This window comes from Syngnathus leptorhynchus, chromosome 6 (assembly GCF_054491065.1).
Source record: "Syngnathus leptorhynchus isolate UIUO chromosome 6, UIUO_Slep, whole genome shotgun sequence".
Lineage (NCBI taxonomy): Eukaryota > Metazoa > Chordata > Actinopteri > Syngnathiformes > Syngnathidae > Syngnathus > Syngnathus leptorhynchus.
In genome coordinates this window covers 16,363,082-16,388,285 of record NC_141200.1, presented here as the reverse complement: position 1 = coordinate 16,388,285, position 25,204 = coordinate 16,363,082, and the positions used below count along the sequence as shown (strand labels likewise).

General features: G+C 47.0%; 1 protein-coding gene across 7 annotated transcripts in view; it reads right to left on the bottom strand.

Annotated features, from left to right (window-relative positions):
• The window catches only part of exoc3l1 (exocyst complex component 3-like 1), a 137,741-nt gene that overhangs the window by 62,172 nt on the left and 50,365 nt on the right, over window positions 1-25,204 (bottom strand). For 6 of the 7 annotated variants that reach the window (XM_085913787.1, XM_085913786.1, XM_085913789.1 and 3 more), the window contains 4 exons: window positions 19,696-19,813; window positions 19,413-19,538; window positions 18,238-18,338; window positions 6,680-6,796 (listed from right to left, as the gene is read on the bottom strand). In XM_085913787.1, coding sequence (XP_085769913.1) covers window positions 6,680-6,796; window positions 18,238-18,338; window positions 19,413-19,538; window positions 19,696-19,813 — 462 coding nt within the window. The remainder of the gene's footprint in view (window positions 1-6,679; window positions 6,797-18,237; window positions 18,339-19,412; window positions 19,539-19,695; window positions 19,814-25,204) is intronic. The other variant, XM_085913788.1, reaches the window with a different exon arrangement.

The following is a 25,204-nucleotide window of genomic DNA, read 5'->3' as shown; positions in this document are numbered from 1 at the left end:
ATACAAGCGGCTGAAATGAGTTTCCTCCGCAGGGTGTCCGGGCTCTCCCTTAGAGATAGGGTGAGAAGCTCGGTCATCCGGGAGAGACTCGGAGTAGAGCTGCTGCTCCTCCACGTTGAGAGGAGCCAAATGAGGTGGCTCGGGCATCTCATCAGGATGCCTCCTGGACGCCTCCCTGGGGAGGTGTTCCGGGCATGTCCCACCGGTAGGAAACCCCGGGGATGACCCAGGACGCGCTGGAGAGCCTACGTCTCTCGGCTGGCCTGGGAACGCCTTGGGATCCCCCGGGATGAGCTGGAGGAAGTGGCTGGGGAGAGGGTGGTCTGGGAGTCCCTCCTAAAGCTGCTGCCCCCGCGACCCGACCCCGGATAAGCGGAAGAAGATAAAGGTGAAGAATAATTTTGTTATATTATCAAAGTAAAAAAATATACTTACTGAAATCAAAATGTTAGATTAGCTTTCAAAATATAAAATACGATCACCTTTGCAATCCATTCCATCTGTTTTTATATCAGCCATTCCTAACTGCCCTTTGGTGTCCAGAAGGGTGATGCCAGGTCGGACAAAAAAAAGCAATTTTTATTGGACAATACTCCTGTTACACATGCACGACCACACCCCTTCAATCTGGCCAAATCACAAACACCTGCGGCTGGTTAGTCGACCCTCAACCACGACTTCAATTTTCGCACTTCCCCACGCTACGTGCCTGCCTCGCTGATGGCGAAGAGATAAAAAGATGACGGTTACCGAACATTTCAGAGTGAGTGGACCGAAGAATTTGCATTTGTGGAGAGAGGATGCTCTGCTATGTGCCTGATATATAAAGCTGTGTCAGCATTCGGGAATAAGGTGGAGCTCTTTGTTGCGGATATTGAGACAGGCCGTTTACTGCACTTTGAAAAACTGAAGGAATTTAAAGATTCTTGCACAGCAAGAGACCCCTCTCAACATGTTGATATTCAGTAGCTAGCTAGCTTGACATCTAATCTCCTGCAGCACGTTTTGGAGATTTTTGTGAGCACATTCGTCTGTTTCAATTCATCACTCATCCACACGTGTGCATACTGGATGCAGCGGAGCTGAGTTACATCCCTGGTGTACCTGTCAGAGAGTTTGAGCTTGAAATTGCTGATCTGAAGGCAGCTGACGTGGGTGAATAAGTTCAAGTCGCTGAATGAAAAGTTGGAGAAACTTGCGTGACAGCAAGCAGAAGTGCCCAGCCAACACAATTGGACAGAAATGGAAAAACTTCCACAAGCAGACGAGCTGATTGTGAAAACATGGAATGCGCTTCCAATCACATATCACACACTGCAGCGATGTATTGACCATGTCCGGATCTACCTATACATGTGAGCAGTCCTCTCATCTGAAACACATCAAGACCAACCTAAGGTCGCGTCTAACTGATGAGAGCCTCAACGCCTGCATGAAGCTCAACCTCAACCCCATATCAACTGGACTACAAAGCCATCAGCAAAATGATGCAGCCCCAGAAGTTTCATTAATGGTGTTTTTTATAACCGCTAAAAACGGTATTAAAAAGAATACATTTGTACACTCAAAAAATCGTTGGTCCTAATTAAAATATATCGATTTAATTGTATTTAGCCTATCTTTTTTTTTTAAATGGTTTGGCTCTCACGGAAATTATTAAAAAAAAATGGGCATTTATGGCTCTCCGCCAAAAAGGTTCCTGACCCCTGCTCTATTGGAAGAAGTTGGAACAGAAGCTGCGGCAGAACAGCATGAAGGAGTTGTGGGACGGGACGAGGTTGATCCACGACTGCGGTCCAAGCCAAGGTGTCACCATTAGTGGCGGTGTGAAGAGGGTGAACCAGCTCAATGACGTTTTTAACAAATTCGAAAACACTCACTTGTCTTTGCCCTTGCTCCTGCCGGACCCTTCTACTCCCTGATCTGCCCCTGCAGGCCGGTGGGTGATGCCCTTCCAACCAGGCTGACGGCAGCTCAAGTGAGTGGGCAGCTGCGGAGACTCTGCTGTTGGGAGGCTGGAGGTCTAGACAGGGTCTCTCCTCATCTGCTGAAGGCCTGCGCTCTGGAGCTGGATGACCCTCTACAAAAGGGGTCAGCAATTCCGGTCTTCGAGGGCTGGTGTCCTGCATATTTTCTATGGCTCCCTGTTGCAACAATCAGGTCTGTTGCTGATCAGGATTGTTATCCAGCTTCTGCAGCCCTTGCTAATTATCTGACCATATGAATCAGGTGTGTAGTAACAGGGGGACATAGAAAACATGCAGATCACCGGCCCTCGAGGACTGGAATTGCCCACTCCTGCTCTACAGCAAATTTTTAACATCAGTCTGGAGAAAGGTGTGGTGCCTCAGCTGTGGTGGACGTCGTGCATCGTCCCAGTCCCAAAGAAACCACGACCTGCGGAGCTTAATTACTTCAGACCAGTCGCGCTGACCTCTCAGGTGATGAAGACTCTGGAGTGTTTGCTGCTTCACCAACTCAAGCCTCAGATTCGGCATGCTCTCGGCCCTCTACAATTTGCGTCTCAGGAGATTAACAGGGTCACGAGGAGAACGTTCCTAACTTGGCCCCTTCTGTTGTGATGAGCGCCCTCTTCTTTGAGGTGGCGTGCGGGGGGCTCAGTGTCATTAAGAGTGATGACTCCTGCCTGGACAAACTAGTGAGGAAGGCGGGTTCTGTTGTGGGCATGGAGCTACCCGATATGACATCTGTGGCAGAACAGCGGGTGTTGGCTAGGCTGCGTCCATCAAAGACAACCCTGTCCACCCACTGTACAGCACCATCTCTGGGCGGAGGTAGATAGATGCTTTTATTTTGATACCATTTCCGGTAATTTACCTACCACTTCTTGCTTGTTGTCAGTTACTTCCTGCCTGGTTCTGTTGAAAACATTTTCTACGAACTAATTTCTGACCGTGGGCGATGCTAGAAGAAGTCATAAGTAAAGTTCATTCTTAAGTTGAATAATTGATCAATTAAGTTAGGTTTGACATTGGAAGAGAACGTAATAAATAGTTTAAAAAGATCATTTTTATTTACATGTATGTACAAGAATATTTTATGAGACTTTATGTGACATCGAACTTAATGCTGAAAAACAGTCAAAACTTGCGTGAACAGTTTTCACTCTGCCATGTAATACAGGAATCTTCAGTAAACAACAGTGAAATGTGGACTACAACAGAGACTTCTGGTTATTGCATCCGAGTTTAACTTGTTGGATAGCTTCAGTTGCTACACTGCAGTGAGGACAACACAATGCTGTCTATTGTTCATTTATCTTTTTAATGATTAATTATCATAATTATCATTTATTAATTTATTGAAAAGAATCAGAGCTATTCTCGTCCTCTCTTTTGTTATTGTTTTTGTTATGTCCGATGTTTATAATGTCCATTTGTTTATTGTATTTATTGTATTTAACTGCAGGCAACTGAATTTCCCCCCAGGAATCAATAAAGTGTATGTCTAAAATATAGTGGAGCCTCGGTTTTCTACCACAATCCGTTCCAGAAGGCTGTTCAAGAAGTGAATCGTTCGAATTCCAAATCATTTTTTCCCATTACAAATAATGGAAAAAACATAATCCATCCAAGCAAAAAAAAAAACCTGCCTTTTATAAGCATTTTTTCATTTGCACATTTTTTTCCGATCGCACAACTGCAACGCACCGCCAAACGTGCAACCATAGCGCGTCGCCGGCCGCGCAACTGCACCGCGCTGGTCGCATTTTTGTGACAGAGCCGTCGCTGAAATTTAGAAATTATTTTTATAGTCCTGATGTACTTTCCAAAATTTAAGTGGACTTCAGTGCGCAGGGAGCTTGATTTTGTCCAATCGCGCAACTGCAGCGCACCGCAAACACGCAACCGTAGCGCGCAACTGCACCGCACTGGTCGCATTATTGTGAGAGAGCGGTCGCTAAAATTTAGAAAATATTTTTAAAGTCCTGATGTACTTTCCAAAATTTAAGTGGACCTCACTGCGCAGGGAGCTTAATTTGGGTCGATTGCACAACCGCAAGGCAACCGCAGCACAAACGCAGCGCAAACGCAGCGCAACCGCAGCGCACCCGGCACTCACTGTCGCGTTGCTTTAGGAGCGTCTTTGTGTTTTAGGATGGCTTTAGTGCTCCCACTTGCTTCCTTTGGAGGCATGATTAGAGTTGATGCAATCCTCAGGGTAACGAGAATGTAATAACGAACAGGGTCAGTTGGCATGCGGGTCCTCTCGGCTCATCTCGCGAGGTTCGACAACCGAATTTCGTCTAACATCCGAAGCAAAAAAATCTAGAATTTTTTGTTCGAATACCGATTTGTTTGAGAACCGAGGATCCACTGTACTGCATTCCAAAACAACCGGATGTTGCGAAAACATTATAAGCAGGCCAGAAAACAAGAGTAACATGCTTTTGCTGCCTCCTCTGATGTAGTCAGTTGATTCAATCAAGCAGACTCCACCTAAAAACTGGGCGTCAGTCAGTCCACTGCCACTCTGTCCCAAAATACCATTAAATCACTTCTGAATTTTTTTTGAGGGGGGGAATTGTAGTGGGTATTTTTTCATACAGACTTATGTAAGTGCCAATGTTGGGCCCACTTTACTGTGTGGTGTGGCTCAGTGGTGGAGAAGTTATCTCTCAACTCTGAGGTTGTGGGATCAATCCTTAACCATGGTGACAGTGTCAAACTGTCCTTCAGCAAATAATAAGTTCTCTGTACTGTTGGTTGTCTCCATCAATGATGAGGCAAACGATGGCAACGGCATCAGAGAATTTTTGCAGGTGGCTGGCGAGTGACAGGTGGTAAAAGTCTGCAGTGTCGAGGGTAAAGAGTAACAGAGCCAGGACCATTCCCCTTTGGGAGTTCTACACGACAAGCTCCGACACAGTCTCGGGTCCTCAAATACCATGAGCTTTTGGTGAGGTAATACACAATCCAGCATGTGATGTGACGTCAACTCCGGAGAGCTCAAACATTTCCCACAGGATGGCTGACCTGATGGTGTTGAAATACTGCTGAGGTCTAAAAAAGTAACCAAACACCTTGCAGCTGGCTCCAGATGAGGCAGTGCTCACTGGAGGAGTAAGATGATGGCTAAATCCACTTTGATGCTGGTCTGGTCCATGGACAAGTTCACCAGGGAGCGCAGGTGGGCAAGGACCAGTCGCTCCAATGGCCTCCATAAAGTGTGATTTTAAGGTCCCCTGTCTGAGTCAGCTGGGGTCCTTGGGATGTTGAGTCTTTGGAACTGGTGGAATTTCTTCCAGAGGTCTGGTACCCTTACCTGTTTCAGGCTCAAGTTGAACAAATAACCAATGATCCCACAGCTGGCGAGAGCAGGACCTGAGCATTCTGGGACTGAGGCCATCTGGTCCTGCTGTCTCCCTGGTTTTTATCCTTCTGACCTACTTCCTCAGGAGGTTTGTGAGGGACAGAGTGGAGCACAGAGGGTGCCTGTGTGCCTTGGGATGCAGATGAGAGGCTGGAAGCAGCAGTGTGGGGAGAACCTAGTGGAGATGAATTAAACACTGCTGTTGTAGCTGTTATAGTGAGAGGCAGAGACATTCCCAAACCTACAGATGTAGGTGTGAAATTCATCCGCCCACATTTAGTTCCCAATCGTTGGGAGTTCGACATATGGTGGCCTGAAATGGGTTTCAGGCTGCTCCAGACTTCCCTGATTCTCCTGCATTCCTCCATCTTCCTCCTGTATCTGTCCTTTCCCTCCCTGATTTTTCTGCTCAACTCCCTCTAAACAGTCTTCAGTTACTCATTGTTCCTTGACTTAAAGGTCCTCTTCTTCTTCATTTAAAAAAGCCTTAATGTCAGGAGTCATCCATGGTTTGTTGTTGGAGTACTACTGTACAGTCCAAGTGGGTACATTATTCTCTACACAGAGGTTTATAGTCCGTGATGTGGTCTGTCAACCTTATGTGAGTGACTTAATACCCCATATCGTGGAGCCTCTTCAGCCTTGTCAGACCGCACATGTACAGTCACAATATCACAGGTCTTCATTATTCACTTCCCTGCCTCAATTTTTTTATAAGTCTCTCACTCTCTTCGTCTCACACACACACACACACACACACACACACACACACACACACACCCACACACACGCACACCCCCACACAAACGCACCCCCACACACACACGCACACACACACGCTCACACACGCTGACACGCACACACACACACACACTCAGACACGCACGCACTTGCGCACTCACTCACTCACTCACTCACTCACTCACTCACTCACTCACTCATGCACTCACTCACACACTCACTCACTCGCAGCAAGCACGCGCGCACACACGCATGCACACCCACACACGCACTAACACGCACTCACACACACACACACACACACACACACACACACACACACACACACACACACTATGCGGTGCCTATGACCTTGCAGGCAGTGGTTTTTTTTTTCTTTTTTTTTTTTTGTGCGGGGGCTTTTCAATTACTTATTGACAACCTTCCGTCAATATTGACGCTTATGTCTATTGCCCAGCCCATGTGGATTTTGGTTACATCTCAAGCCAATGAGGAAGCAGGTGCCAGCGGTAGCAGCGATGACTGTCCCAAACATTTTTCATTTTTCAAAGGTCATGTTCCATCAAATTTGAAATTAAACATAGGCATGCTGAGGTGTTCTTACTTGAGAATGATACAGTTACTAATGGAGGCAAGTAGATAGTGGAGGTAGAACTTGCTTTTGCTGTTAATTGGATCGCTGCAACACTCTTTCCCAAATCCCACCAGAGCTTCTCGAAATCTACAAAAGAATTTGAAGATTTGAACCAACATACCATATAAAATCGACAGTTTTTGCTTTTAAAATAATTTTCTTAAGTATTTGGAGTCTCCAGGAGTGTAGAAAAATGTGATATATTCCTTCAAATGCTGCAGAGATAGTTTTATGATCTGTTTGGGGGGCTATTTTTTACTCCGTTCAGATTTCTCAATTTTCTATTACGTATTTTTATGTTTGGGGGGGCTATTTTTTACTCCGTTCAGATTTCTCCGTTTTCTATTACGTATTTTTATGTTTGGGGGGCTATTTTTTACTTCGTTCAGATTTCTCCGTTTTCTATTACGTATTTTTATCTATTACATCACATCCATTGGGGCGGGGAAAACCAAGCAAGGGAAAGGATGTTGCGAAACAGTTTTGCAAATCCGTCATGTTTAGTACTTGCCCCAACTTTTGTAGTCCTTGTGGTGTTATTGTTAATAACAGCTCTTATTTTGAAATCCCTAGAAGGGTGCACTTTAAGATGATGTTGTAGACTGGGGACAGGGAGTGGAGGATTACAGAGCATGAGACTAGAGGTTAATAAAGTGGCTCTCGACACATCAAACTACAGCTGGACTCACTGGTAGCTTTGATAACACAACATGGTGTCAGAAGTCCTGTAGATGTGGCGTGGTAGTGTGGAATATCTGGTAGAGACATCGAGGACGATTAAGGGGACCCAAGTTTCTTTCCTTTTGCAGGTGGACGCAGTGAGCGACGAAGAGCACCTGTAGCAACGGCGGGACCGAGTGATAACTTCAGTATCCAGCCGCCTGAACCTTTCGATTTTTCCAAGCCACAGGAGTGGCCCAGATGGATAAGGTGATTTGAGAGATTTTGAGTGGCAAGTAACCATGCTAGTCTGGAGGAAAATCAGGTAAACACGCAAGTGTAATGCATGGGCGATAAGGCCGATGATATTTTGCGTGGACTGGCTCTGACGGAGGATGAAAGGCTTAAATATATGGCAGTGCGGGATGGGCTGGAGAGCTTCTTTGTTGTGAAAAGGAACGTGATCTACGAGCGGGCAAAATTCAACTTGCGCAAGCAGGGGGAGGATGCAACAGTGGACTCTATTCTAGCTTCTCTTTTTGCGCTGGCTGAACATTGCAATTACGGGCAGCTACATGACGAGTTAATTAGAGCTAGGCTTGTTGTAGGGCTGTTGGATGCCAAGTTGTCAGACCGAATGCAGCTGGATCCTAAGCTGACGCTAGAGAGCGCTACAATCATGGCAAGACAGAGTGAAGAGGTGAAACGGCAACAGTCTGCTCTTTAAGGGGCTAAAGAAACAAGTGACACTCTGTCTGTAGACCGAGTGTATAAGAGCGGCAATAGGTCAAATAAAAAAAAATAGATATATATGCTAACAGCCAGGCTAGGGCACAGAGCATGCAACAGGAAAAGGGGAGAGGGATCCAGTGTTACAAATGAGGAAGCTCACATTCCTACACGCCGCGAGAGAACACTTCCTTGGTAGCGTGTCAGCGGAGGAAGGTGATCCATGGATGGTTGACATAGACATCATTGACAGACAGGTGCAGTTCAAGATTGACACACGTGCTGACGTCACAGTCATACCTCACACTGTGTTCAAGGAGATCTAGAGAGACAAAGATCCACCCACTCTCCGAGAGACAAGAAAACCCCTGAAGGGACCAGGGGTTCATCCACTTGACGTTGTGGGCATGGCCGAACTGTTGCTAAGGAGAGGAGAGAAAGAGGTGAGAGAGGTTGTGTATGTCATCCGACACCTGCACACTGCATTGCTTGGGAGACCTGCAATCAACAGACTGCAGCTGGTGGCACGTCTAGACACCATCAAGATTTAGGTGGTGAAGGAAAACTACCCAAAGATATGCAGAAGTCTCGGGGAGCGTTGTTTGCCACATCGACGACGTGCTGGCGTGGGGACGTACACAAGAAGAGCATGACACTCGTCCACAGACCGTGCTGGGCAGGATAGAAAAGGTTGGCATCACACTGAATGTTGAGAAATGCGATTTTTCCAAAACGGAAGTGACTTTCTTGGGTCAGTGGCATCAGTCCTGACCCAACCAAGACTGAAGCGGTCTGGGGAATGAAAGAGCCGACAAATGTGAGCAAGATGAGAAGCTTTCTCGGCATGGTGAACCATCCATCCTTCCATCCATCAATTTTCTGTACCGCTTTGTCCCCACGGGGGTCGTGGGCGTGCTGGAGCCTATCCCAGCGGTCATCGAGCAGTAGGCGGGGGACACCCTGAACCGGTTGCCAGCCAATCGCAGAGTTGATAGGTACAATGATTTAGCGGCCTTGTCCTGTTATATTTCTGAGTGAAATAAGATGACATTCATCACACACCTCCACTGAGCCCTGAAACGGTCTGACATTAGGAAGGGCCCTCAGTCTTATGTATTATTGAATAATCAATGTAACAAGACACTGGGCTACAAAACACCCCTCTCTGTCCCATGTTTGCTCACATTGACAATTCCTGGTTCAAACATACGCTGCTATACTCATTGTTGGGTTGTGTATCTGATGTAATTATAAATTAAGCATAAATGTTAGTCTTTTGTCTCCATCATCTTTTGATGACAAACCCAAGTGCCAAGTCTAGATTAACAAAATAGACATTGTCTAACTGTTTTCAATACTTTTACTATTACATATCACTGTAATAAATTCTACTGTTTTATGTTTTTTTCATTCAGTTCTGGTCTATATATAGTGGAACAACGATGCTTTTGTCTGAATTCCTTGTTTTGATAGGATCACAGGTCCCTCTTTTCTACTTGTTCTGAGGTGCGGCTCAGAGCAAGCCATTTTGGTGCGGTCTCTTTAAATGCAAATGAGATATTTCTCACGTCACTGCCTCCAAGATGTGCATCTACTTTTCCAGTCAACATAATTGCCACAAACGTTTTGATTGATTAAAATATTTCAACTGCAGAAGACTTGTCCATACCTACATAACACGTAACAAAATAAATTTCCTTACAATATTTATGAACACGTTTTGTAAACAAGCACTGCAGTCAAGCTACAAAGTAATCTATTGCTAGCGCTAACGTGACCGAGAAGCTAACGAATGCATTTAACATCCATCCATCCATCTTCTTCCGCTTATCCGGACTCCCAGACCTCCCTCTCCCCAGCCACTTCATCCAGCTCATCCCTGGCGATCCCAAGGCGTTCCCAGGCCAGCCGAGAGACATAGTCTCTCCAGCGCGTCCTGGGTCGTCCCCGGGGTCTCCAACTGGTAGGACATGCCCAGAACACCTCCCCAGGGAGGCGTCCAGGAGGCATCCTGATGACATGCAAGAGCCATTTCATCTGGTTCCTCTCAACGTGGAGGAGCAGCAGCTCTACTCCGAGTCTCTCCCGGATGACCGAGCTTCTCACCCTATCTCTAAGGGAGAGCCCGGACACCCTGCGGAGGAAACTCATTTCGGCCGCTTGTATCCTGGATGTCGTTCTTTCGGTCATGACTCATAGCTCGTGACCATAGGTGAGGGTAGGAGCGTAGATCGACCGGTAAATTGAGAGCTTTGCCATTTGGCTCAGCTCTCTCTTCACCACGACGGACTGGTACAGAGTCCGCATTACTGCCGACGCTGCACCAATCCACCTGTCGATCTCGCGCTCCATCCTGCCCTCACTTGTGAACAAGACCCGAAGATACTTGAACTCCTCCACTTGGGGCAGGATCTCATCCCGATCTGGAGAAGGCATTCCACCTTTTTCCGACCGAGGACCATGGACTCGGATTTGGAGGTGCTGACCCTCATCCCGACCGCTTCACACTCGGCTGCGAACCGCTCCGTTGAGAGCTGGAGATCACGGCCTGAGGAAGCCAACAGCACCACGTCATCTGCAAAAAGCAGTGACACGATGCTGAGGTCCCCAAACCGGACCCCCTCAACGCCTCGGCTGCGCCTAGGAATTCTGTCCATAAAAATTATGAACAGAATCGGGGACAAAGGGCAGCCTTGGCGGACTCCAACCCTCACTGGAAACGAATCCGACTTAGTGCCGGAAATGCGGACCAAACTCTGGCATCGGTGATACAGGGACCGAACCACCCTTATCAGTTGGCTCGGCACCCCGTACTCCCGAAGCACCCTCCACAGAACCTCCCGAGGGACACGGTCAAACGCCTTCTCCAAGTCCACAAAACACATGTGGGCTGGTTGGGCGAACTCCCATGCACCCTGGAGGATCCTGCCGAGGGTGTAGAGCTGGTCCACTGTTCCACGGCCAGGCGAAAGCCACACTGCTCCTCCTGAATCCGAGGCTCGACCTCCCGATGGATCCTCCTCTCCAGCACCGCTGAATAGACCTTACCAGGGAGGCTAAGGAGTGTGATTCCCCTGTAATTGGAACATACCCTCCGGTCCCCCTTAAAGAGGGGAACCACCACCCCAGTCTGCCAATCCAGAGGCACCGTCCCCGATGTCCACGCAATGCTGTAGAGGCGTGTCAGCTATGACAGCCCCACAACATTCAGAGCCTTTAAGAACTCCGGGCGGATCTCATCCACCCCCGGGGCCCTGCCACCAAGGAGTTTTTTAACTACCTCAGTGACTTCGACCTCCGAGATTGGAGAGTCCGCCTCAGAGTCTTCAGGCCCTGCTTCAAAAATGGAAGGCGTGTCGGTGGAATTGAGGTCCTCGAAGTATTCCCCCCACCGACTCACGACATCCCAAGTCGAGATCAGCAGCACACCATCTCCACTGTAAACAGTGTTGACCGTGCATTGCTTCCCCCTCCTCAGACGCCAGATGGTGGACCAGAATTTCCTCGAAGCCGTCCGGAAGTCATTCTCCATGGCCTTGCCAAACTCCTCCCACGCCCAAGTTTTTGCCTCAGCAACCGCCGAAGCCGCGTTCCGCTTGTCCATCCGGTACCTGTCAGCTGCCTCCGGAGTCCCGCGGGCCAAAACGGCCCTATAGGACTCCTTCTTCAGCTTGACGGCATCCCTTACCGCCGGTGTCCACCAGCGGGTTCGGGTATTGCCGCCACGACAGGCACAGGCAACCTTACGGCCACAGCTCCGGTCGGCTGACTCAACAATGGAGGCGCGGAACATGGTCCACTCAATGTCCCCTGCCTCCCACGGGACGTGGGAAAAGCTCTGCCGGAGGTGAGTTGAAGCTCTTCCTGACAGCGGATTCTGCCAGACGTTCCCAGCAGACCCTCACAGAGCGTTTGGGTCTGCCAGGTTGGACTGGCATCTTCCCCCACCATCGGAGCCAATCCTCCACCAGGTGGTGATCAGTTGAGAGCTCCGCCCCTCTCTTCACCCGAGTGTCCAAAACATGCGGCCGCAAATCCGATGACACGACTACAAAGTCGTTCAACGAACTGCGGCCTAGGGTGTCCTTGTGCCAAGTGCACACATGGACACCCTTATGACATTTAACACATTATTATTATTATTATTATTATTATTATTATTATTCATTCATTCATTTTCTGAACTGCTTTGTCCCCACGGGGGTCGCGGGCGTGCTGGAGCCTATCCCAGCCGTCATCAGGCAGTAGGCGGGGGACACCCTGAACCGGTTGCCAGCCAATCGCAGGGCACACAGAGACGAACAACCATCCGCACTCGCACTCATACCTAGGGACAATTTAGAGTCTTCAATCGGCCTACCAAGCATGTTTTTGGGATGTGGGAGGAAACCGGAGTGCCCGGAGAAAACCCACGCGGGCTCGGGGAGAACATGCAAACTCCACACAGGGAGGGCCGGAGGCAGAATCGAACCCGCGCCCTCCTAACTGTGAGGCGGACGTGCTACCCACTGCGCATTATTATTATTATTATTATTATTATTGTTATTATTGTGTTCCACACGAACAAAACAGCACCTTCGATGCGATTCATCGGATACAACTACTCAAAATATACCAAGAAGAAGTGAAAACGAGCACACAGCTCCAAAATCAGCAGAAAGACTGACGTCATTGCTATTAAATCAAGTTTTTCTTCTTCTATTTTTCTTTTTTTACTTAGTGTACCACTATAAAACTAGTTAGTATTAGTTTAAATATGGTTTTGTTATTGTATATGTACTGTTTTGTATTATTTGGGCCAATAAGTGCAATTGCTATACAGACACCATGTCATTTGTGTCATGACGCCCCCCCCCCCCCCCCCCACACACACACACACACACACACACACCCCAAAAAAGACTCTGCCCACTAAAAATGGCCATGCCCCCTGCCAAAAGAAACTCCTCTATTTCAGAAACCCAAATTTGGTCACCCTACACAATATTATTAAAATGAAATGCAGTTTATTACTATTTCCGTGTCATCTCAAGCTTACCGCTTTACTGTGTCCGTCGTTTCCATAGATAGAAGGAACTGAACCATCAACGAAACAAAGTGTTTCAGTGAATCCTTTTCTATACTGACAAAATATTTCTGAAACACTCGTTCTGGAACAAGCAGGACTTTTCCCACAGTTGTGGGAACACTGCTTGAAAAATAAAATTTGACCAGGCACTTCTTTGAGGTTCTGATTTTGGGGGATGGTGCAAAGATTTGTGTGGCTTGATGCATCCAACAACGGAACATTTTGATCTCTCCATTTCGACATCCTTGAGTTGTTACGACTGTCGTGTTATCAAAGATACCAGTGAGTCCAACTGTAGTTTGATGTGACGAGAGCAACCTTATTAACCTCCAGTCTCATGCTCTGCAATCCTCCACTCCCCGTCCCCAGTCTATGACATCATCTTAAAGTGCCCCCCTCTAGGGATTTCAAAATAAGAGCTATTAACAATAACACCACATCTCTCTTTTCTCGAATCAATGGGTAGACTGCCATTGATTCCACAAACTTCAGAGGATTATTCTGCCTCTTTAGCTAGGAGGGTTGTGACTACCCGAACCTGAACAAATCACTAAACATTTACTTTAGACCCTTTGGTAAACATTTGTAACTTAAACAAAAATTCACTCACAACATCAAACATAAAATAAACAGGTTTGTATTTTGTCAAACATAAAATGTTCTGAGTCTCTCTCTCACAAGTTCAGCTTGTTTGGTCTCACCACCGCTCTCCCAGACCTAGTTCTAGGAGTAGGTGGTGGTTCTGGTGTGGTGTGGTGTGGTGTGCTGTGATGGCTCTGTGGAACTCTGTTCAGGAACACCCCCAAGGGATTGCGGTGTATCGTCATGCCGCTCTGGAGATTACCTCATAGGGATGAGATGACGGCGGTTTCGCCTGACAATCCCGTTGGGTCCCTCCGCGATATATGAACGTGGAGTAGGGTAACTGTCAACCACAACGCCTGTGGCCCGTTGATCTGTGATTCATACTTCTTTCCCAGGATCAAGCTTGTCAAGATTCCGTGCCCGGTGTCGCAGGTTGTAGCGTTGCGCATCACTCATCCTCTTCTCCCTCTCCTCGTGAATGACTGCGTCACTGTCTGGCAACATTGGAGTCAGCAGTGTACGGAGCGTCGCAATCGTCGTATGGAGTCTCTTGCTCTTGAGCAGTTGTGCCGGACTGTAACCATTCCGCAGTGGGGTCGCCCTGTGCGCTAGCAGCGCGAGATAAGGGTCAGCCACTTTTTTCAAAAGACCCTTTACAGTCGTGACCGCATGCCCGACTTCCCCATTGCTCTGGGGATATCTCAGGCTAGTCGTGATATGCCAGAAGCCATATGACCTTGCGAATGCTGCAAAGGCCGTACCCGAGAACTGAGGCCCGTTATCTGTTACCACCATCTCTGGGATGCCATGGCGTGCAAAGATTAATTTCAGGTGAGTGATGACATCTGTTGATCTTGTGGGGGTAAGAAGAGCAATTTCTACAAATCTGGAAGCATAATCAACAACCAGCAAGTAGTTGTCCCTTCCCAGTGTGAACAAATCTGCTCCTACCTTCTGCCATGGTCGATCTGGGTATTCTGACGGCATCATTGGCTCCATGCTATTCTGTCTCTCCTTGCAGCATGTTTGGCAGTTAAGAACCAACTCATTCAGCTGTTGACTCAGCCCAGGCCACCATACTGATTGTCGTGCACACTCATGGCACTTAACCACTCCCAAGTGGCCTTCCTGTAGTCTGGCGAGAACTTCATTTCTCATCGCTGCAGAAATAACAAGCCTGCTTCCTTTGAACAAGAGTCCATCTTGTACTGTGAGGAATGCTCTTTCTGCCCAATACAGGTTGAGTTCTGGTTCAGTCTTGCTGTGTGCAGGCCATCCTTCTCCACACAATGCCATCACCCGTCTGCAGACACTGTCTCCCTCCAGCTGCTCCCTCAGCTCATCCATGTGCGCAATGCTCGCAGGCAAATTATCCATCATGGTGTCCATGTATATTTTAGTACCTTCAAAGAGCTGTCTCTCATCCGAAGTTACTCCACCTGCGACAGGAGCTCTTGACAATGTATCCGCCGTCCATAGCCTCTTCCCCGGGACATAAGTGATCGAGTAGGAATAGCGCATCAGACGCATGCGGAAACGCAAAATTCGTGGAGGTAGAGTATCCAGTATCTGGGAGCCGAGGAGGCTCAAGAGAGGGTTATAATCAGTCTCCATCTGGAAGTGCTTGCCGATGAGGAAGTTGCGGAACCTTCCGCATGCCCAGGTAAGGCCCAAGGCTTCCTTCTCAACCTGAGCGTATATCTGCTCTGTCGGCGTGAGAGACCGTGACACAGGCCACCATCCCCCCTCCACCTCCTGAAGAAGCACAGCACCTAAGCCATATGACGATGCATCCGCCGAGATTTCGCATTCCCTGTTTGTGTCATACATCGCCAGCACTGGTGGGGATGACAGTGCGTCCTTGAGCAGGAGAAAGTTGTTATTTGTTCCTGCTTGTCGCCTACCTGTAGTCGGGAGATGTGTTGGGGGGAGGGGGGTGAGAGGGGTGAGGGGGGTGGAGCGTTTTAATGGGGCGTGTGGCGTGTTTCTCCAAGAACCGCATCGCCTACAGCAGTGGTCCCCAACCTTTTGTGTTACACGTCAGAAATATTTTTACAGATCGGCCTTTGTACAAATAAATAATAAATGTATATAAATAAATAATACATGTAAAATAAATATATAAATGCGATGAAATAAAATGATATGACTGGCATAAAAACAAGTATAAACGACATAAAAATAAAACCCACCATTACATTGAATTAGTGGGAGCACTGAGCTCGTTTCTCAGAAACGAGCCGGTCCCATCTAGGCGTAATTGGAAACAATGACATCAGAAGTGGTTAAGGTTTATCTTTTAATGCAGGATGCTTCGTCGCCATGTGCCGAAGCAGTTTTGGAGGCTTCATTGCTTTGTTAGCTAGCCTGTCGCCACATATGCCGAGTGTGCTTGGCGCATCAGAGCGATAAAATCATATTTCATGTACGACACCAGAAATGTTCTTTTAAATGCAGCTTTTCTTTTCTTAGAAGTGGTAGCCTCTTCTTTTTCAGTCTCCTCATTGTTTTTTTTTTCCTTTCTGAAGAAGTTTTCCAAACTTCTGTTTCTTGCTCATTTTCGCTTGCCTCCCAGGCTCGACTGGGGTGACAAGCGTCTTGTCTCAAGGGACACAGCGAAGGATGTAATCGGGAGAGAATTGCCAATCCATTTTCCGAACCACTTTGTCCCCACGGGGGTCGCGGGCGTGCTGGAGCCTATCCCACCCGTCATCGGGCAGTAGGCGGGGGACACCCTGAACCGGTTGCCAGCCAATCGCAGGGCACACAGAGACGAACAACTATCCTCGCACTCGCACTCATACGTAGGGACAATTTAAAGTCTTCAATCAGCCTACAAAGCATGTTTTTGGGATGTGGGAGGAAACCGGAGTGCCCGTAAAAAAACCCAGGCGGACACGGGGAGAACATGCAAACTCTACACGGGGAGGGCCGGAGGTGGAATCGAACCCACACCCTCCAAACTGCAAGGCGGACGTGCTACCCAGTGCGCCACCAAGCCGTGCCCAATTTACCCATATTTTTTCAAAATAAATTCTTACTCATTTTTGCGGGCTCGACTAGGAAAACATGTCACGTGACCGGGACGAGCGTCATGAACAGAATTAATTGATCGTCGATAAAAAGAAATATCTTTTTTTTTTTTCGGTTTGGCGGCCCGGTACCCTGTGCAGGTCCGTGGACCGGGGACCCCTGGCCTACGGGATCACATCAAAGGAGGAAGCCATCGGCCCAACAACACACCAAAGGGAGACAGTGGTAATGAACTGCAGTCCTCATTTTAGTTAGCACCCGTTATTTTGCTTGTTACGTGACTTTGAAGCACAGCCTTCTTCCTCATTCCATCAAGCAACTCACGAATGCGCACTCTGCATTCACTTTACAGCCGTCAGCCACACCCAAGCTGTCAGAATAACAGCAAAAAGGTATTTCCTTGTAGAGGAGAAGAGGAAGAAAAATACTTTCAGACCAAATGTGATCTGACTGTTAAGAATGTTAATTTTAAGAATGATGCGTCGCTATCTTTTCTTTCTTTCTCTCATTAAATGATAGCCGTTTGCTCCAGCAAGAACAGCTTGGATGCCACTGTATATTATTTTGTATAACTTTGCGATAACCGACTTGGATTTGATTTTACCCTGTGCTACAATAGAGAGATTGGATCCTGGTGAATCGGTGATTCTAAACTTTGAACCTCGGGGCGTTGTTGCGGGTATTCTGACAGCTTGTGACTGCGCATGAAGATGCATTCTGGAGGAGGAACATACTGATAGTGACAGTATGATACAGAAGCATTACCGCCAACCCCACCTTATTTTGTCATGAATTGTTTGAAACACAGTGACAGATGATACAGGAGAGTAACCGTTCCCTCCCCACCGCAAGTCGCTTTAGAGTCACTAGTACCAATTCTGCACAATTGAGTGTGCTGCAAGCCTTGTTACACATAGTGGCGAGGGCGGTCGCCGCAAAGAAACTATTTAACCATACATAAGCTTTGCCACCCCCATTAATATTAATGTTGTTTTTGTCGTCTTTACAACATCTTGCAGTCATTTCATCTTATGTAGTGAAGCTTATGCCAGCAGTAATTGCGTGTACTAGGCAATTGGGTTGACTTCTGTCTTTGCAAGGAAAAGAAAAAGACGTAAGCCGCATGTCAGCACATTTGTAGCTTTTATGCATGCACGCACGCACGCACGCACAGACACACACACACACACACACACAGACACACACTCACACACACACACACACACACACACACACACACACACACACACACACACACACACACACACACACACACACACACTGGCGGTGGTGTGAGGTCAGTGTATCAGATCCAGATGTAAATACCCAAGAATAAAACCTGAATCTTTGAGAGCAAAAAGGATTTAGCCTTACTTTTACATGAGCCACATCTTAGAATAAAATGATTGGTAGTTGCACGGGCAAGGTAGCCATAAAAACAAAAAAGACAAACCTGTTGAGAAGGTTCTCCATTTCATACAGCCCCATTTGGATTGTTTGGTTTCTGAGGGATTCGCCAATCATTAGGGCCACACGGCCATTTTCTTCCAACATCTATCACAGAAGACAAATATAATTCATTGACACACCACACCATTTACCTTTAAGTATAGGCCCTTTTGCACAGCAGAAACTTAAAGGCATTATAGACGATCTTTCCGACAGATCAGAAATCTGACCCATTTTTGTCCGTTTTTTAATATTGCGCATGCGCAGGTCCCTCCTCCCCACCCTTCCCTGTTGTGTTTAGAAAATGCCTCCACACTCAAATGCACGAGCGCCGTAGTTGAAGTTGTCTTATCAAAGACGTCAAAAACGGGTTTTATTTTGCGAGAACCTTCATCCTTACGACGTTCATCAGTCCTTTTCACTCAGAAGTCAAGCAGGGAATGTTACTAAGGGAACTAAGCCAGAGTGTCCAAAATCCGCAGAGTTTTAATCACAAGTTTTTTTTTTAGGTAGTTAAGAGGCTCCTCGGTGGCAAAGCAAGGGCAGAGGGTGGGGGGGAATGGGGTTGGGGTGGGGGGTGAGGCCGGAGTTCCTAAAGGCGCCGGATGTTTAGGGGCTTCCCTGGCTGACACCCCTCTACAACACTGCGTGGGGACAATACCTCAGGATTATCGGCCAGGGTGGTGGTCCCCATTTTTAAGAAGGGGGACCAGAGAGTGTGTTCCACTTACAGAGGAATTACATTCCTCAGCCTACCCGATGAGGTTAATTCAGGGGTGCTGGAAAGGAGGTCAAACCTCAGGGTGTATTCAGTCCTGATTGTTTGGTCCGCTTTAAACGGACCAGGGTTCGATTGTAACGCTGGTCCAGACCTTTTGTGCAGGTGTGAATACATGCAAAAGAATCCTGGTGCGGATTAAAGAAACGTTAATTTTTTTTCTAAGTAATGATTGCACACTTTATGCAAATCCTAAAAACTTCATTTCACTTCTCAAATATCACTGTGTTTGTCTGCTATATGATATATTTAACTGAAATTGCTGATCCGAACAACCAATGATTTATAAAGAAATATCTTGAAAATGATCAGGGGTGCCCAAACTTTTGCATACGACTGTATTTTGTAGGCGTATGGTTGGACTGCGTTTGACTGCACAGATTCAATTAAAAGTCGGTTACCTGAGTGATGATAGTTGGTAGGCTGGTTTGGTAGAAACCTTCATGGTTTATGTCTGGCTCCTGATCCCTTTGCCAGTCTTGCAGCTCCACCTGCAGAGCTTTATGCATCCATTCAGACACACTCTTCTACAGTAGGATGAACAACCAGAAAGATGATAGGCTCCTACTGTATGTTTTATTGAACAGGGAAAGTATGCACTGTATATCATTGAATACAATATTTCAATATTCATTCGATAAGACAACTGATTTGGTAAATGTATCTTGTTCATATAGTACTTACCCGAACACTTGAGACATATTTGGTCTGAAGTTGCTCTAGTCCCTCAGGAGAGATCAGAGGTTCCAGCTCTTCCCCCTTCATGTCATATAGCAGCTCTGGATGACCCATCATTTCAGGGCTGCCAAAGCAATAGTGTCAGAGCCTGGGTTTTTCCATCTAAAGTACAGTGATTCTTCACGACTTCGCGCTTCAACTTTCGCAAATGCATTACTTCACGGATTCATTAGTGACGGGAGGACAGCTTTTAAATACACGCTGATAGCATCTGAGCATTGTGCGTCACTGTTGACAAGCGTGGGAAGATCGGCAGCCAGCCTTTCATGAATGAGGCAGGGCAACCATGTGCAACACAGACTTTTTATTTAGGGAATCCGAAAAGAGGAAAAGGAGAAAAGGGAGGCGAGAACGCTAGCAGAGCGGGTGCAAAAGGTGAGCTATCGTTGTGGCATATCGTTAGACAGTGTGTCAAAGCAGATGAAACGGTGAGGATTGACCGGTGACAAATGGCGTTTATACACATGTCCTAATCAGCGGGTAACACGGGACAAGTGGTGGTGACCAGCACCAATTAGCACGCTCAGTTCCATATTGGCGACGCGCGCTCCAAGGTCTAGCACGGAAGCGAATCAGCCGACCGGCGGGACGAGAGCAGAGACTTTTAAAAACATTCTTTATCCCAAAAATTGCGCCAGACAGAAAGTCACATAGAATCATCGAGGTTTTGTTGTATTGTCCCCCCCATACCTATGATTAAGTTCTTTTAGAGCAGGGGTGTCAAACTCATTTTGGTCGCAGGCCGCATTGTAGTCATATTTTCCCTCGAAGGGCCATTATGACTGTCAATGTTGTCGATGCAAAATTTATCTTTGTGGGCCACATAAAATGATGTGGTGGGCGGTATCTGGCCCCCGGACCTTGAGTTTGACACCTATGTTTTAGAGCATTTCTTTATATAATCATTTAATGAAACAGGTATATCTTATTTTCTGCTTTTAATCAACGTTTTAGCCTGGATTTTAACAGTTTTCTTTTAATCCCTACAAATGCTCTTCGTGGAGATTTTGCAGCTCACTTCAGGGGAAATATTGACACCATCAGATGTCAGACTGTCCGCAATGCAACTCCTATCGCATCCGATTGCCTACCGTTACGTGAGGAGACACCGGATAGTTTTGCCCTGGTTACTGCTGATAAGCTTGATATGCTTGACATCACGTTTCAAAACATTTTATGGACTGTTCCAAGAAGAGCTTTTAAATATCATAAATTGCTCTCTTCAGACAGGTGAATTCCCAGCTGCCTTCAAGGCATCTGTGATAAGGCCCCTTCTGAAGAAGAACAATTTAGATTTCTACAATTTGGACAACTATCGACCAGTATCGAACTTACCACTTCTAAGCAAAACTTTCGAAAGACGTTTTTTTTTTCAACTCTACGATTGATTGTTTAGCAAAGTCTAATGTTTTTTTCTGTTAGGTTTTAGGATAAACCATAGAACATAGAACTGGTCAAGATTTTAAATGATCTTCGGTGTAATTTCGATTCACACAAAATCACGGTGCTGGTACTCCCGGACCTAAGTGCTGCTTTTGATACAGTTGACCACACAATTATTTTCAATGAACTACAAAACCTAGCTGGCTTATCTGGTGTAATACATGTTTGTTATCATACCTCACTGATAGAAGATTTATTGTAAGCTTAGATACATGCTCCTTGGAGGTCTATGAAGTAACGTGGTGTGCCTCAAGGTTCTATTTTAGGTCCCGTATTGTCTAATCTTTATATGCTCCCTCTTGGCAGTGTCACCAGGAGACACAAAGTGAGCTTCCACAGCGACGCTGATGATAACCAGGACAAAATCGAGGTTTTCAAGTATTGGTCTTGAGGCCCAGAGAAAAAAGGCTTTGCCTAAAATAGAAACAATGTTACTACACTCGTCACCTTACGTGTAAAATGTAGGTGCTATTTTAGACTCTGAGCTCACTTTTATCCCACATATTCAAAATATGACAAAAATAGGATTTTACCACTTGAAGAACATAGTGAAACTCCACCCTTTTCTCTCTCTGCCCAACTCAGACTACATGCTTTTATTACCAATCGAATTGACTATTGTAATGCCTTGCTTTCTGGTCTCCCTAAAAATACCATTTTATGTCTACAACTCCTACAAAATTAGGCAGCACCTGTCACGACTAAGACTGGAAGGCAGGAGCATATGGCTCCTGGTGTGTGTCAGGATCGATTTTAAAGTATTAATACTGGTTTTTAAATGTCTTCTCTTAGCTTGCAGAAATACTTTTACCATGTGAACCCTCGCGACCTCTGAGGTGCTCTGGTACCGGGTTTTGAATTATCCCAATTGCCAGGACACACACACAGCGAGGAATCCTTCTAGTTTTACGGTCCCCGTCTGTGGAATAGCCTCAGAACCTCAGGGCCACAGAGAATGTTCATGTATTAAGGAATCAGCTCAAGGTTTTTTATTTAACTTTTAATTCGATTCGGTTCGATTACCGCGGCTTCATTACATTACATATTCCCCAACCCCCAAAAAAATTCACAAAATCAAAATAAGCCTTCTAAATTGAGGAATTATGGCACGAAAGTTGCCCACACCCCAGCAGAAGGTAGGGAGTGTCCACACAACCGCACTTATGAAAAAAGTTGTTAAAATAATAAGAGTTCTGAAAACATATTTACAGTATTGTACCATTCATCCATCCATCCATCCATCCATCCATCTTCTTCCACTTATCCGGGGTCGGGACATAGGGGCACCAGCTTTAGGAGGGACTCCCAGACTTCCCTCTCCCCAACCACTTCATCCAGCTCATCCCGGGGGATCCCAAGGCGTTTCCAGGCCAGCTGAGAGACATAGTTTCTCCAGCGCATCCCCGGGGTCTCCTACCGGTGGGACATGCCCGGAACACCTCCCCAGGTAGAATTCCAGGAAGCATCCTGATGAGATGCCCAAGCCAACTCATCCGGCTCCTCTCAACGTGGAGGAGCAGAGGCTCTACACCGAGTCTCTCCCGGATGACCGAGCTTCTCACCATATCTCTAAGGGATAGCCCGGACACCCTGCGGAGGAAACTCATTTCGGCCGCTTGTATCCTGGATCTCGTTCTTTCGGTCGACCCATAGCTCGTGACCATAGGTGAGGGTAGGAGCATAGATCGACCGGTAAATCGAGAGCTTTGCCTTTTAGACCTGCATTTTCCACATACGTCCTGTTTGCAAACATCCCAGACGGTTAGAGTTCTGTTGCAGCTACATTCTACTTTTATCTGACAAGTCACTCTAGTTGACAATTGTCCCGTTGCTGTTGACGCTGCCATTGGTACAGGATTCCTGGCTGATATCTCAGCTAATGTCAGTTTTGTTGACAGCTGACGTAAGAATTCCCTGCGTGACATAGTAGTGCCAGTGACTTTCCGGTAGATTATCCGCGATTTGACTCCAGCCATATCTAGAATGTTGAAGAACACTGCAACACTGGCCATCTTCTGCATCCTGCCTTTGTAGACATCTGTCGGCACATTGTGTCAAGCATGTCGACTCCGCATTTGTTTGCAGTTGTAATACAGGATTGATTTTGGCTTATTTTTTCCATCTGTCTGGCACAGAGAACCTTTGTTCAGAGTTGACAGCAGCACAACAGATTTACCCCTGTAATTTTTGATTGGTATCTCTCTCTCTCTCTCTCTTTCGTGTAACATCAGAGCTCCAACTTAGTGTCGTGGAGCCACGCCAGCATCTCTTGTCCCAAGTCAAAGAGGCCGGCCTCCGAGGGTGTTCTATATAGGGGGCAGGTGTTGATGATGTGGTCGGCCGTCTGCTCGGGGTCTCCGCACTTGCAAGCCGCACTATCCGCCAGTCCCCACTGTCGCATGGATGTGTTGAAGCGCCCAACACCAGTTCTTAAACGGTTCAGTGTGGTCCACTGCTGGCGAGGTAGTTCGTCTCCTCCTATGGCGCCATCTCCTGGATCCCAGATGTAACGGTGCATGAGGGAAGGACCAGCTGCCTCCCACTCCTGCTTCCAAGCTGCTGCCAGCCAAGCATCTCTGGAGATGTCCTCGGGGATGGAATTGAGCATCTCTTGTGCTACAATGTTGTAGGCGTGGCGCCTCTTGAGTCTGCTTGGTGGAGCTGGAGTTGTTGTGGTGCTATGCAGGGTGTGCCAGTTGTTATTTTTTGCCTTCCTGGCGAGAACGAGGGTGGCAGCCTCACGGCGAAGGTTTGCTGGCGCTATTCCCGCAAGGACAGGCAAGAGGGACACGGGGGTGGGCTTCAGGCATCCTGTTATAATTCGGAGGGCGTTGTTGATTGCCACATCCACCTTTTTGGCATGGGGGCTTCTGTTCCAAACTGGGGCACAGTACTCGGCTGCAGGGAAGACCAGCGCTTGAGTAGAAATCCGCAAGGTCTTAGCAGAGGCTCCCCACGTTGTTCCAGCAAGGCGGCGGATCAGTGCAACCCTGGATGTCACCTTTGCCTTCAGATCATCAAGGTGTTGTTTGATTGGTATCTGACAAACTGGATGGAGCCAGACCTGTAAAATAATGACTCGTGAGTGGCCATCTTTGAAGAGCTTGGAATCTCTCTCCTGTTCCATCGCATAGTGCCAACGATTGATGTCCACTTTTCCATAAGCTTCAGTGCTAGGTCTTTGCTTGTGAAAAAGTTGTCAGTGGTGACGTTGTAGCCACGCCCAAAGTACGGCTTCATAAGTGTCATCCACTGTCAACCAGGCCACCAGGCGCTCGCCTTTGATTCCCACCTCCAGGCCTGGCTCCGGAGGAGCGAGTGAAAATATGAGTTCATATATATTTTTCATCATAAGGTTTTTTTTGAGACGAGCTTAGTCTGGCCCCTCACCTAGGACCCTTTCGCCCCGGGTGACCCTACCAGGGGCATGAAACCCCAGACAACATGGCTCCTAGGATCATTGGGACACGCAAACGCTTCCACCACGATAAGGTGACAACTCACGGTAAGGTACTGTACCTTGTTAAAAAACAAATATAATAATAAAAGAGTTCTAAAAACATATTTACAGTATGTACACTTCTACCTTATTATAAAAAACTTATTTTAATAATAAAAGAGTTCTAAAGACATATTTACAGTATGTATACTTTAGCTACATATACACACACACACATACACATGCGCACACACACATTCTCTCGTCGTCCTTAGACGAGCTTCGTAGAAGCTATACATTGCAGATTAATAATGACTGTGGGGTGCAGCTCCTCACAGATTTACTCTGGCCGTTTCAGGCTTAAAGCCTTCATACACCCTTGCTGCACACTTTCATCTGGTATACGGTGCGGAGCTAGGCGCAAGCAATGCTTGTGGTTTTTGTTCGGAGTTACCTTCTCCGAGATGGATTGCCTACCATAGCCGAGCCCCATCTGCCCACTATTTACCCATAGCTGGGAGAAGCTTACAGCACCTGGTATTCCCAGGCGGTCTCACATTCAAGTATTAACCA